Genomic DNA, 14,501 nt, shown 5'->3' on the forward strand with positions numbered 1-14,501 from the left:
GTTTCCTGCCACGTCCGGGGGCACACGTTCACCGAATAGCACCGAAACCAGGGGAATCGACGGAACGGATGCGGAGCAAATCGTAGCAAATCGTGGCGTCCCTCCGTCACCGGGGCCGATAGGTGGGAGCAAAAGGTGAATGCGGGACGTGCGTAAGCCACAGTGTAATGTCACCACGATAATTAAGATTAAATGATGCATGATGAGGTTGGGATGCTGGTCGATTATGGGGGTCGTCGCAAAAGAAGCCAACGGACGGACACAAAAGGAGAGCAAAAGAGAAGGAGCTAAAACGAATAGCTCGCTCTGACACACACACACACACACGACGTCGTGCCCCGAGGCGACCGGACGGATAGGTAAAGATTATTCGAGGGGCCGTCACTGGGCACACACAAAGCCGCTCACCGACCATGGAGGAAGTCAGCCAAGGCTCGCCATTTTACGATTTAATTAATTTCGCCTCATTCATTTTCGCCCCGATGTGACGTTCGTTTACCCATTTGATTCCACCGAGGCGACCTCTCCGACACTCGTCTTTCCTGATGGAACGAGGAACGGTACGGATCGGAGTGCTGGAGCGCGGAATGGAATCATTAGAGGATACGACGTGGAAAAGACACCCTCTCACGCTGGCTCTACGGGTAGCGTCTTGCCCGCAAAGAAATCGCTGTCCGTTGTAATGGCGGAACGATTTCATTCCAGACGGCGCACAGAAGCGTAGCTGGGAGTGGGCAAACGAAAACAAAAAAAAAAGCACACGCCAGATAGCCGGCTAACTTGACGATATTTCTGGTCCTTCGAACCTACTCTACATTCTCTCTATCACGGTTCCGTCGAGACCCCACTGACGGGGGCTTCAGATTTCACGCCAATGAGAAGATCTTAATTGAAGATTGGAACTGTTTGCGGAAGTTAAGTGCCTGAACGGATTTCTAATGGAAATTCTACCCTCCCACACCGTGCGGACACGTTTCCTCACCACCGATCGAACCGAACGAATTGAGCGATATTTTTAATCACTCGCAGGCGCACACACAAACGTGCTCGCTGCCATAATGGAAATGAAAATTGGAGAGATTAATTCACTCCCACTCCCGCACGCAAGAGCGGCGAACTTTTTTTTTCGTTTCGATTGTTGATCAAACCACACACCCACGTCTGATGTTATGTTGCCATAGTGGCATAAATATTTCCGAAAGGAATTTACGATTGCTTACCCTGGCATCTCGGAAAAGCGACCGAACATATTTTCGGGATTATTTGCATAGAAAATCATATCCAAAGCAATCGAGTTCGATTGGACTGGACGAAGCGAACAAGAAGACGAAGTAGCGGAAAAAATGTAATCCACACACTTCGCTCCACCAAACCCCAGAGCGGAAGGGCAGTCTTACCGGCTTTCGGAACGATTCCCATCGATTTTTCATGATTTCGTGGCACCCCGCTCTAGTGCGAGGTAGAAACACATTCCGTCTGCCTGTTTATGGTCGATAGAGTCGAGCCTACGCCCGGCGATCGTCGCCCCGAGCTTGGAAGTTCTTTTACTATGGTGGCACCACAACCGCAGGATGATTGAGCGAAGCGGAAAGGCACAAGAATACCGCTACCATAAAGTGCTACAACGGCCCCGCCAGCGGTCGGACCGAAAGGAGAGTCCTTCCAACAACAGCACCAACCGAAAAAAAAGGCATATACTGTGTGGATGGTCGAAGAACGTGCCGTGTGAAAGGTCAGTCCGAGCACCGTCGACTGAGGAAGCGCGTGTGTATGTGTGCTGGGAATGAAGTGAACTCTCGCGCACGTGAAAGGTGAACCCTCGAAAGGTCCGAGCGCGTATGGGGAATTCAGCAGTAAGCCCAGAAGGCTGAATCCTTGCGACTTGGGACGGCACAGGAACGGTGTTGCGAGACGATGCCAGTTCCCTGAGGTGATCAATAAAAATTGGCCCTTTTGCTTCCACCGTTCGCTGCGGTTGCTCGTTGCCTACTTTGGAAACGGTTCGACTCAGCCTGCCTGCCCACGGGGAGCCATAATCCGGATGAACAAGAAACGGCCAACACGCCAAAGCGGTGGTCGGGCAACCGCCGGCAGCTTTACATTCCACGCCCCGGTTGGCCGCTCCTCGGCCGTGGTGCTGCTGTTTTGGTCGATTTTTATTCCACCAATTTTCACCCGACACCGTTCGTGTGAGACTGCTCGCCGGTGAACGCGAACGCGCACTTTACGGCCCCCGAAACCCGATAAAAGGCGGGTTTGATACATAAAACTGTGAACTTTAACACGCAATCAATTTTGTTTACAATATTTCTTCATTCAATTACCGGACACCACCGTGTGAGAGCGAGGTTCCCCTACGAGGGAAGGGAACTGCGAAAAAGGTTTTCTTTTGTTTTCTTTTCTCGATTTTTGTTTTGTTCTACCCCTGCTCAAGAACACTCGTCTTTTCCCGTTCGACATCGGTTAAAGAACGGCGCGGGGCTTATCGAATGAGAACAGATTGACGATTGATTTAATGCGCCACTTTCTAGGGACCAGCAGAGTGCGACCGATCTGGAGTTTTCGTGCGTGTGACGTTCGATTCCTTAGCTGTTTGGGGCTCTTGGATTTGTACTCGCAAGACCACTTGGACGGGGCAGAGAACGGGGAAAATATATCGGTTTTTGCAAAGATTCCTGCACGAAAGCGGTTAGAAAAGTGTTTTACGATGGAGTCTTGGGTGGGTCACTGCAATCGTTGACGGTCCTGAACGGTCAAGATCAGCTTTGCTAAGCTAAGGCTCTCTATGACTTGGAATTTTCACGTAGATGGATAGTCAGCCCAGTATACGGGAGAGACTCAGTCGAAATTTGAACCCGATACTATCGTGTGTTTGTGACGCACGCTAACGCATCGGCATTCGAACCCCTTAAATCGCGATTTTAGCTAAGTGAAAAAGTTCATGTGCTACACTAAATAGCAAAGATATATCACAGATCAAATTAAGCAGAACAGTTTTAACATTTGCAGCTTGTTCGACGATTTCAAAAAATATATATGATGCAACTATTTAACATGATGTGTCTAGTAAGTGCGAAAAATCATACGCACACTTTTGAGTCCCAGTAGGATTATTCAACCACCCATAGTTTTCCGATGCCTCTCATTTCTCTACAATGGAGCTATCGCCTTCACTTAGGTTCTGTTCACATCAAAATGACATTCCTGTGGGAAGAACTCACTTTTTTTCGAAACGAAAACCACTTGAGCTGATGCAAGACGCTCAGCTGTGCCCCTAAAGTCAGCAGCGATCATCTGTAAATGATCCCATTCATCAAACGATACGCTCTGCGAAACTGCAGAACGTTGAACTCCCGATGGAGTGCGCTACACGCGCAGCAGCCCTTTGGAGCTCGTCACGCCTAGTGTTTTAAGGCCCTAGCTCTGGCTCTTGGTGTCGCAACTCCAACCAGGTCGCAGGCGACAAACGAACGGCTGACGCTGGTTGTCTAACCTCAACGACCGACACGGGGCGCATGTGTCAATTCCCAATTCTCATCACCCAGAGTTCATCAGTGAGCGGTTGTGGTTGGAAGGCGACAGTCCCATCTTCTTCTGCAGCAACGCCGAAGATGTTGAGCTTTCATGCGAACCTCTACAGGCCTCCCACTCATCCCGTTCTTCCCAACATTGTGTGACTTTTCGTAGAATATACATTTCAATAAACATGATCTAATAAATAAGCCTCGATTCCTTGAGCACAACCACTCGCCTTCGAGCCCAAGTCAGGCGGTAGGTTCGCCTATCCTCACACGTGTATCGGATTCGATCGCATTTATGTACCACCCCTAGACGAGCTGGAATGTATACGAGCACAGCAAGTGCTTTCCACACGTCGGGAAGAGCCACGTCGTACCCCAGGCAACGGATTTTCTCTGCTATTACCGCTACTGCTGCCTAGCTACCGCACATTCGTGCTCGAGTTTTGGGGAAAAGGTGATTCCAATTCCAGCAGGGGAATTGCGAAAACTGTGCCACCCATACCGGTTCGCGTCCCGAGTCGTCGACGGATCCGGTTTTCGGGACGGATTGCTCGCATACTCAACGTACCGCGAAACGGGAAACAAGATGGGGATGAGCGGACGTGAAAACACTTTTCAATGTTCGCGACTTTTGTCAGGTTAGACGGCAACCGGTGTCCCAGTGACATGAAACCACGTCAAACCCCCCCGTGTGGAAGCATTCAACGAAAACACGGCGTTAAGGTTGTGTGACGTCGAATATACGGTGCCATGGTTTATGTTTCACTTTTTAATAGAAATTCATTCTTGATGTATATCTGAACTCCGAAATCTAACTGCTCCCAGATGATGATATCGGGACGTCCTCCAGTTAATATTCTCCGCTTATACCGGTATAATAATGAACCGCCACGCAGAACCGAACCCGGTAAGCTAGGAATCAAAGGCAATTTATACGCTCCGTTAAATCAACCCTCACGATTCCGGGCCGGGAAAATCTCTCGGACGCGCCGTTACCGAGACCAATAAATCTAGATTTCAACGAATAAAACCGTTATTATGAATTATCCTCCCGGCGCTGTTGCGTCGACCGTCGTCGACCGATAATCTAATTGGTTCCGATTTTACGAGCAACCATTTGTCGCACGCGCCTCTACTCAGTCGGGGGCCATTTTGCGTTAGCCGTCGTTCTCGAACCGGTCGTCGGTCTGCCCGCAGGAATCGTGGAAAGCTTCCGGCAGCCACCGAACCGGAACAAATTGTGGCGTCATTAGTGTGGCCTTCGTCGTTTCTTCCCGCGAGCGCCCCTATCGGCCCCGTGGGGTTGTAATTGATTTAATGATAACATTTTGGCAAATATTTGCGCCATCCTCGCGACGTCGCAACTGCTTCTTGGGCTATGGCAACAGCACCGAAGATGGTACCGTTCATAGGAAAGCAGAGGACTTCTTGGGCACCGTTGCAGCTTGATGAAGCTGCTGATTGTTTGGCGATTTTTTTTTCTTGACATTAGCACCCTAACAACTGCGGCGTCATTAATTTCTCGTTTCTCGTTCGCTCGTTTGCAGGAATTCCAACGCCAAAGATTACCTGGTCCAGCAACGGCAAAACGCTACCGAGCGCGATGATCGATTACGCGCACGAGTCCACGCTCAGCAGCCGGCTCGTGGTGCGGAATTTATCCCGTGCTCATCAGCACAACGTCTACAGCTGTCAGGCGAGCAACTTCTACCGTAGGAACGTAACCGCCAACGTCACGATCGAGCTGCGGCGTAAGTGTGGTGGCCCATCAACTGCATGCGCGATGTCCCGCGTCACTAACTGCCGACGTTCTATCCTCTCACGCTGTCTCTCTTTTTCTATCTCGTTCGCTGTCTCTTCCAGTACGTCCCCTGGCAGTGGAAATCATCAACGGTAGCAGCCCACTTTCGGCCGACCGGCGCTACATCGTGCAGTGTCAGTCGGTGGGGTCGCGACCTCCCGCCAAGATCACCTGGTGGATGGGTGGCGTGCAGCTGACGGCAACCAACCAAACGGTAAGCAGGAACAGGGGAACGATGGCACATTCGCCTTGTTCTGTGCCACATCGCACGTCCCAGCACGGATTGCGTTTCGGATTGAAACTTTTCAATTTAAATGAAATGTTTCCCACGCTGAAATACACTCCAACATCGCTAACATCGAATGGCTGTTTCCATGTCGACCTGCCACCACCGCGGCCTACTACGTTTGCTCGTTACTTCACAGCAGGCGGCCTGGAGTATGGCCGTTATGTTCGTTTCAGCGTTATCTGCCCGCCAGCGTCACAAGCCGCGCACCTTCGTCAAATTTAACTTTTTAACCTAAATCCCTCTCAGCTGGGTGCGATGTAATGTTACTGTTACGGTTATTCGCACTCACACGCCAGCTGGTGTGCTAATTCTACTTCCCGCAACTCGGCAACGCCTTGCCACCGCTGCCACATGCAACAGTGCAAGAGCGAGAGTGCCTTTCGCGGGGGTCCTGATGTGCCGCAGGATCGCTTTCACCTTCCAGCGGCAAGGATATGCAGACAATTTTCTCCCCATCCCATCGAGCATCCCATTATACGGGCCTGGAGGGAGCCCAATTTAGAGCGAATTTAGGGAAGGGGCAAAATTGTTAATGGAGTCGTGAGCGAATTGGCCCGTTTAGGCACTCGGTACCCCGATTCGCATGTGCAGTGCACCGCAGACCCCTTATGGTGGTGTTCTGTCCCTCGTGCTTCCTTTTTTTCGGGCGTTTTTTTAGCTTACGGCCACCTCGAAAAAGGGATACGTTGTTCGGTAGTAGAGCGACCGGAGTACCTTCCGGTTGCCGCATCCGATCCATTAGGGAAGCGATTTGTACCCAATTGATGGCAACGAGCCATCGAGTTTTTGCCCTGCGCACGCCTGCCCGCACCAAGCCGACTATCAAGTGCAGCCCTATTTCACGAGCCTTTCCTTAATGGTTATGGACCGGGTGGCAGCTGGTCATATGTCGGAACCGGGCACCGAGCGGCGTCGAGGCGCGAGTTTACGGCATTTTTATGTTATTAGCGTTTCTATTTTCTTTTCTCTTTTCGCTAAAACACAAACCCATAACTGGTTGATTGAGCCGTTGAACAGGGCACACCCTTTTAATTTGACTCCACACTTGACGCACCCAGACAGTATATCGAATATCGGTCGATTCCAGGGACCTAAACTGGGTATAAATGTTTCGTAAAAATGCTCCTAGCACGTTCCACGTAACGATTCGAGATGTAGCGCGAGAATCGTTCGTTTGTTATGAATAAATCACTTGTTACATCATTCATAAGTCCGTCCCGTATAGTCCCTTCGTTGATGAAGCCCTATTTTCTTTTCTTTTTTTAGTAAACCAGTAACGAACCAAAAGAGAAAAACTCAGCCTCTTCCCCACGGTCCAGTCACTGGGATAAGTAATGAAAAATCTTCATCTTTGTTTCGCTCACCAGCGTCCCAACAATGGGACGGATTTCGGTCAGCATAGCTATCATTCTTCCGTGCCTCAACAGAATCCTTTTAGGAGAATTTAATTTATGGCGTCCATTTTTCCCACAGCATCCCAGACTAGGCAGGGCAAAGCGGGCCGAAACTGACCGGACGAAAGCTAAAAATCCGTAGCGGGTAAAAAAAAGTGCACGGCACACGAAGGGGTGAATAGAACCAAAACGGCAACGAACAAAAGCACACGAACGGGCTCATCCGAACTAGAACCGGACGCCATAGCATAATGTAGGCGATATTCATTACGAGGAAAAATGAAAGGATTATTAAAATTATCCCTCTACAAAGTCACTGTCATGTATATTGTGACGAAATCTGTGTCGTCTTTCCGAAGAGGTTTTTTGCTCCTTTCTCATTCCATCTCTCATTTTTTCTCTGTCTCTCACACGCATCGAGACACTTTCGCACGTGTTCCATGAGAAGGGAAATATGGTAACGAAAAAAATCCCTGCAACACCGAACGGTGCTACAAATTCATCCTCATCACGAAACAATGTCACTTTTTCTGTTTATCTGGACAGCTCTTTTTTTTTTCCTCGGGCTGGCGTCAGCTAGAAGGGTGAGAAGTAAAAAAAGAAAGATGCGTCCCAAACCGACTCTCCCTCGATCAGTCGGTGCAGCTTATTGTTTCACAACAGCTATACTGTATTGTAGTAGTAAACCAAAGAAAAGTGAAAATACTCAAAAAAGTGCAATTACCGCTAAAAGTTTCGTTATCCAGCAAATATTCTTTTACCAATATATCTACACTATAACCCGCGGACCACAAAAACGTCGTATTTAGTATTCTCTAAAAAGTTGTCTCGTGTTTTTGCGTCAACCTTTAAAATGAGATTTTCACGAATAAAAATTCAATGGCCAGACTACGAAATGTTGAAACATATTTGATATAATATATGATATATGAACGTAGAGAAGCGGTTGAATAGCTTTTTCGAATGAAAAGTCGTATATAGAGAGGTTTATCCTCTGATGCCAGAGTAGTGAACCTAGTATTCATTGTAGGAGATCTCACTTTTAAGGCTTAAGAAAAAGTAAAATATTCACGTACCTTTCGGGAAACTGCTACTTCAGCTTTGTTGAATGATTTTTCGATGATGTTGTAGACGATGTAAGCAAACACTTTTGATTGGATCACACAAACAAACACACACACAATTTTACTTATCAGGCGATACAATCGCTTAGCTTTCTTGGCATCCTCCAGGAAAAGCCGGAACCGAAACAGGAAACGCTTGCGATCCAGCACCGTCGGGGCAAAATGTACTGGGGATGGCATACACACGCACACACGCACACTTTAGCCCTGCTTTCATTTAGCACAAATTTTTCCGTATCACTTCACATATTTAGATCGATAAAATAGGTGCAACACCTCTTCACAATTACCATTTGCACTAAAATTGTACACGTTGGGTAGGATTTCTTCACGTTACTTCAGCAAACACTTTTAATTTGATCAGACACACTCACACTTTTACTTATCAGGCGCTAAAACCGCATAGCGATCTTGGTACGCTTAGCATCACTTCATCTCAAATTAAGCCTACTACGCATCCTCCATAGGCTTCACCATTGCTCACCACTTCATCACAGATTCTGCCTACTACGTTTCTTCGATATACTCCACCATTGTCCTTCCACACGCATACACATTTTAACCTAATCACTTGCCGAGGTTTGCTGTTGCAGAAACGAGAATCGCTCGTTGCCGATGGCCGTCGGGGCTAAATGTACGGGGATTACGCTCACTATACACACGCACACTTTACCGATGCTTCTAATTTAATCATCATCTTCGTCGTATCACTTCACGTATTCAGATGGATTTAATAGCTCCCATACCTTATCACAATTGAAATATGCCCGAAAATGATTTACAATGCCATACAAAACACACTTATTGAAAGACCTACATAATTGCTCTTGCATTTATTGCCCTTATGCATAAAGATCAAACTAGCGCTCTGACATTCACCTTTGTGGCACCACCATCGATATTTTAACACGAAATTTTAATCACCACTTTTGCGCACATACGGCTTATTACACATACGCTTGGTACGCCATTTTTGGCATTAAGATTTTTGCAATCCCTTTTCCTACCCTACCAACAATATAGCACAACATCCTTCCTCCATTTTATTATGAGCCTGCTTGATATAATGAGCCGGCCGATCATTTCTTCTCACCAGATCACCATTTTGCCCAATTTCACACCACCGAACATGACACGTACACCTTCCAACCGGCCATTTTGATGACGCAGCTCGCTTGTGGATTTTGGAGGGCAAAAAAACGAAGCCTCGCGAAATGCACTGCACCATCGACAAATTTCAACAAACCACTAGATTATTGATTGATTCGCAATAACTTTTCTTCCTTTAATCACTGCTAAGCTGACCATTTGCAAACCCTACGCCACTTTTCGATCGATTTTGGACGCCGGCACGACCTTGTACTACCACATGCGCATGACATCCGGCCATTTGCGGCTCAAGCGCGATTCTTTAAGTAAAAACAAAATGAGCATATCTTTGATGAATTGTACCAAATCGTTGCTATTTCGAACGTCACTTCACTTGCTCGCGACACTTTACTGGATGTTTTAACGCAAACGGCACCTAATATCCCGTTATTTCATATGGAATGTTCCGACCCGATCGGAGCTTGCCCGAATTACGTGTGCTCTCATTGCGAACGCGAACTAAGACTGATTGCCTGATCACTCGCAATCGCTTAAGCCGATCGCTTACCAACACTAGTATCGGCCCGATGGCGTTACCGTGATATCGGCGCGAGATATTGGCCGAGTTCGTCGCGCGTTATGCAGCAGCGATCCGAAGGGCATTGAACTCACCGTCGGCTTAGCACTCCGGCATCGTTGGCTTAGTGCAGATCCGGGATCGAAGGTAGTTGTTCTGCAATTCTTTTGACCTCGATGGAGAGGTCAATTTTCGATCCGATTCGACGATACGATTCGACGCCGAAAAGAACGATTGCCGAAGCAATCAATGTGGGTTGAAAAATATAATTAAAATGACGGTAGCATTTTCTCACTTCCGTTTCTTGCACGGATTGATCATTGAGTTTAATAATCAAGATCGAATCGTTTATTGTGACATCGACGTTTTAGATATTTCATCCAAAAATCATCTTCGCTAGGTGTAAAAGCGATATTAAAGCCATACTGCTAGCGAAATAAAGGCAACGGAGCTCTTGGGTCTGCTTCACGTTTTTCCACCCTACAGATAATTACTCACCTTTACGGCTCTATCGTACCGGAGCATGATTTTCTCCCCGTTCAAAGGGACGCCTTGTGGAAAAAAAAACCTCCACGAAGGCCATTTCGCCATTTGAGCGAATAATGAGCAGCGCTCTTAAAGGAGAACCATCTTTTTCATGCTACGTCCATCATCTTCCTGGCGGGAAAATTCCGTTCCGTCATCCGACGGGCGTTTATCACGCACTCGTTGTTTTTCTTCGCTTCCATCTAGAGAACACCATTTGTGTGTTCGCTCGCTAATCTATCCCATTCGCAGGTAGATTCACCGGACCGGTTTCTTTTTCTTAACGCCTTCATGTCTTCATTGTTTTACCGCACCACTTTTTTCAATTGCTTTTTTTTCCTATGTTTTCCCGCAGACATCCGAGGACGGTAACAGCACGCTGGCGTCGCTCAGCTTCACGCCAACCCGCGAGGACCACGGAAAAACGCTGATCTGCCGCGCCACCAACGAGCTGGTGAAACGGGGGACCAAAGAGACTTCGATGAAATTAAACGTCTTCTGTAAGTAGCCCCTCGGTCTCGGGAAAAGGCGACATTTAAGCGGCTCAGCAATCCCCGGGCCAAGCACGGAGGGACAGCAAACCGTCAGGATTTTGTCACAAAGATGCAAATGAATCGTTTAATTTAATGTTTTATCAACGAAACGAATGCCCGCTGCTGACCTTTCGGAGGGTTGGGTGATGGGTTTTCTTTTTCTCTCTCTCTCTTTTGCTGGTTCTTTCATTTGGGTTTAATTTCGCCACTGCGAATCGGCCGCCCGGCGTCGGGAAATGAGATTAAAGAAAGCCACCAAAGCAGCAAAGAAAGAAAGCACCGACCGGAATGGCAGCACACTTCCGAGCGCGGACGCAAATCGCTAAACGGACAATTTATTCCGGACAATTGTCACCTGCCCGGAGTTCGCCTTCCGGCACGGATCGGACAGCTGAGGGCTGCTCCATATTTGCCACGCGAAAACTCCGTTCAACAGCAAAAAAAAGGAGCCATTGCACGAAATTAAATCCTTGGCCGGCTTTCGCAAACGACAACGGACCCAAACCGGGGGTGATGGTGAAAGGAAATCAGGAAATCGCTTCCCGCATTTTGGGGTCGCTTGGTGGATGTGCGAGGTCCGAAAAAAAGGTCCCGGACCTATGGCCCGGACCGGTTGCCGGACTAACGAGAAACAACGGCGCCAATCTAAGGGAAAAGAGAATGCAAGAGAAGGAATAAAAAGCCCCGAGGCAAAACTTCGCCCCAGTACGGGGTATTGTTCTTTTCCCTGCCCTGGGCAAACATTCGTTCACTTCACTTATTTACATTGGTCACCGGGATCAAAAGGACCGACCGGGTGGCCCACTGGCGTTCGTTAAGCGAGTCATCCGCAGGGTGAGCGATGTGAGAAGTGTGAGAAAGTTGGCCCCTTCGGCAGAGCGAGACAACCTTAAGTGACAACCTTGGCTTCGTTTTGGGGCGAATAAATTAAAAGGGTTTTCCGAATGGGTAAACACACGGTGGCGGCGTCGGAGCAGCGAGGGCTTCATCCATCGGTTTTCCCGACGGGCGAGTCGAATAGTGAAAACTGCAACGGTTGACTTGTTTTTAAGGGGCTTGAAATGGCTCGTTTACAGGTCCCGGGGAAAACCGGGCCGCCGGAGAAAAGCCGGTTCGAATCGTTAGTAAAATGCCACAGTGCGGAAATTTCTCACCCTTACCGGGTGCCGGCATCGGGTGCCACGAAGGATGGGACCGATAAAAGACACCGAAACCGCAAACTTAACCAAACTAAACCGACCGAACCGAACCCGAGGGTTTCCGGTGTAAGTTTTCCCGCAACCGAGCCACCCGATAGGGGTGGTGTAAAGGGGTTTTCCACGGGATTCACCACACACACACCGAAGCCACCCATGCAAGGCTGGGCCGTTCCGGCGCGTGGAAAGAATTGATTAGTATCGTTCCGGTGACAACGGATCCATCACGTCGGATCCCGGCCCGGCTGCTAGGCGACCGAGTGGAAAGAGGCAGTTCGTTTCGGTATCCTTTGACTCAACTTCCTAACGCCCCCGCGCAACTTCTGAAAGAGTTGTATAAGTTGTTGTTCTTGCGGTCGACTCTTGAGCGCGAGCAGTCCAATCTGAGCGGTGCCAAGAAAAACCCCCCCAAGACCATACGGCATCATTTAATCAATCTAACCGTTTACTCGCGAAAACAATCACGCGGGAGTGAAAGTTTTCCCTTCGGCCCAGCACATCAGCAGGTGAGCGTGCGCCGAACCACGCCGACCCGACACCGATACGATTGTCGAGAGTTGCGCAAAGTGTGATCGAAAAAGTCAACCGGAAATCAGCTCGACTTCCGCCGGGGAAGGGAAAAATCAAAACATGTTCCTTGATGCTCGGCTCCCATTTGGGGTGCCTTGAAGCACTTCGGGGTGTGCTGTTGCCTCCAGTCTTATGTTTTCCCGTACGGGAACTTTTCCGGTGATCCTTTGTTGTAAAACAAAGCGCCTACTTCCTGACCTCGATGACGCACGATACGCCGCTTCGTTCGTTTCGCTTCTCGGTTCCTTCATTTTCACCATTACGCGTTTGGATAAATTACGCACCGCACGAAAGGAGGACGGATGGAATAAAATTATCCCGTGATTGACTAGTTCGTCCCGGTTCTGGCGTTCCATCCGTCACAATTGACCATCCCATCCAATTCTGGTAAGGCATTCTGCGCCCAGGCGCTTCACGGTGGTCGGGCAGCACGATGGAACAAATCCACCCGGTTTTCGCACCTCGCATGTTGGCAGTCATTAAAATTAAATCGGATTTCATTAGATTTATACGCTCCCGGCTCATTATGAGTGTGTTCCGGCGGCGTGTACACAACCCCTAGCTGACCAGGAATGTGTCCCGTTTGCACACCCCAACTCCTAACGCCCGGGAGGCTCCATTCTAATTGAGGAACCGCACGGGAACGCCAACGCCTGGGAAAAAGCCAGCCGTAGAATGGCGGTGCTTTCCGGCAACCTGTTAGCCCTCTCGTCACCTTCGGGTTCGGGCTTCGGTTTTGTCTGCTCATGACACTTTTTAACACCTGCCTTCCTGTGTTCGTACTGGCCGACCACGTTTCGTCCTTTGGAAAGGAGCTCTAGCAAAAACAGAGAGAGAGAGAGAGAGAGAGAGAAAAGGAGCGAAAAAAACACCAACCCTGCTCAAGCTCTGCCACACCCATCGGGACGGAACGATATGGCGCAATTTTTCCTCCAAAAGCCCTTTCAACTACACGCACGTGTGTGTGTGTGTTTGTGTGTGTGTGTGTGTGTGTGTGTGTGTGTGTGTGTGTGTGTGTGTGTGTGTGTGTGTGTGTGTGTGTGTGTGTGTGTGTGTGTGCCTATTACGCCTGCAAACACATTTTACGTGGAAATCATTTGCATCTGGGGAAATTAAGATAGCGTTACAGCTTCTAAATGGTTTATTTAAAAATGATTTGTACCTCGGGGGCTCAGGCACGAGCCCTCCTGCGTATGCGGAGGGTGGTTTTCCTTTAGTGCGTGCTTTGTTTTTTTTTTATTTTTTGTTTATTGTTCGCCTGCCTTCTCCGAAAATGTGTTTTGATGTTCGCGTTGTTCACGCCCACGTGGCTCCACCGCAAGGACTTGCCCAACAACGGTCGCCTTAGGAGCGTTTCGCGGGTTCCAAAAATTGTCGCATCGAGCAATACGCCCGGGAGCAGTAAAGTTGTTTTCGTTCGTCGAGCAAAAAAAAAACGACGAGAGTCGGAGAGAGAAGAAGAGAAAAAAGCACACACTCGCCATGGACCTGCTCCACCATGCAAATGTGGCCTCGTTCGCAAACGCCCGTGGTCGCTTTATGTTAGGTGCGAGTGTTCCACGGAAGGTTTTAAGGACCGTGTTCCTACGCCTTTACGCCCCCTTTAGTGGCTCGACCCATTGTGCTTAGGCTGCCTTTTCGCTAGATATGCTAATGAATGCCCATGCACCAGCCTCGCACGGGAACCGACGTTCCGTCGTTCGCGATAGACGAAGGCGATTTTGTTTCATAAATTGCGAAGCTCTGGAGCATATTTTACCGGTTCGTTAAACGCCCGTTACGCGCCTTTTCACTAGCGGTTGTTTTGTTTTCCCGGCCTGGATTTTTCTTCGCGCAAACTCGACTCTTTCACCAGTGCAGTGATTGTGCAAGGTGTCGCTTG

The 14,501-nt window shown here is 48.7% G+C and overlaps 1 protein-coding gene across 1 annotated transcript in view; it reads left to right on the forward strand.

Moving 5' to 3' along the window:
• LOC128721627 (hemicentin-1) overlaps window positions 1-14,501 on the forward strand; it is a 145,843-nt gene that overhangs the window by 63,021 nt on the left and 68,321 nt on the right. Inside the window, exons 6-8 of the mRNA XM_053815398.1 lie at window positions 5,069-5,272; window positions 5,385-5,536; window positions 10,676-10,820. Of these exons, the coding sequence (XP_053671373.1) occupies window positions 5,069-5,272; window positions 5,385-5,536; window positions 10,676-10,820 (501 nt within the window). The remainder of the gene's footprint in view (window positions 1-5,068; window positions 5,273-5,384; window positions 5,537-10,675; window positions 10,821-14,501) is intronic.

This window comes from Anopheles nili, chromosome 2 (genome assembly GCF_943737925.1).
Source record: "Anopheles nili chromosome 2, idAnoNiliSN_F5_01, whole genome shotgun sequence".
Taxonomy (NCBI): Eukaryota; Metazoa; Arthropoda; class Insecta; order Diptera; family Culicidae; genus Anopheles; species Anopheles nili.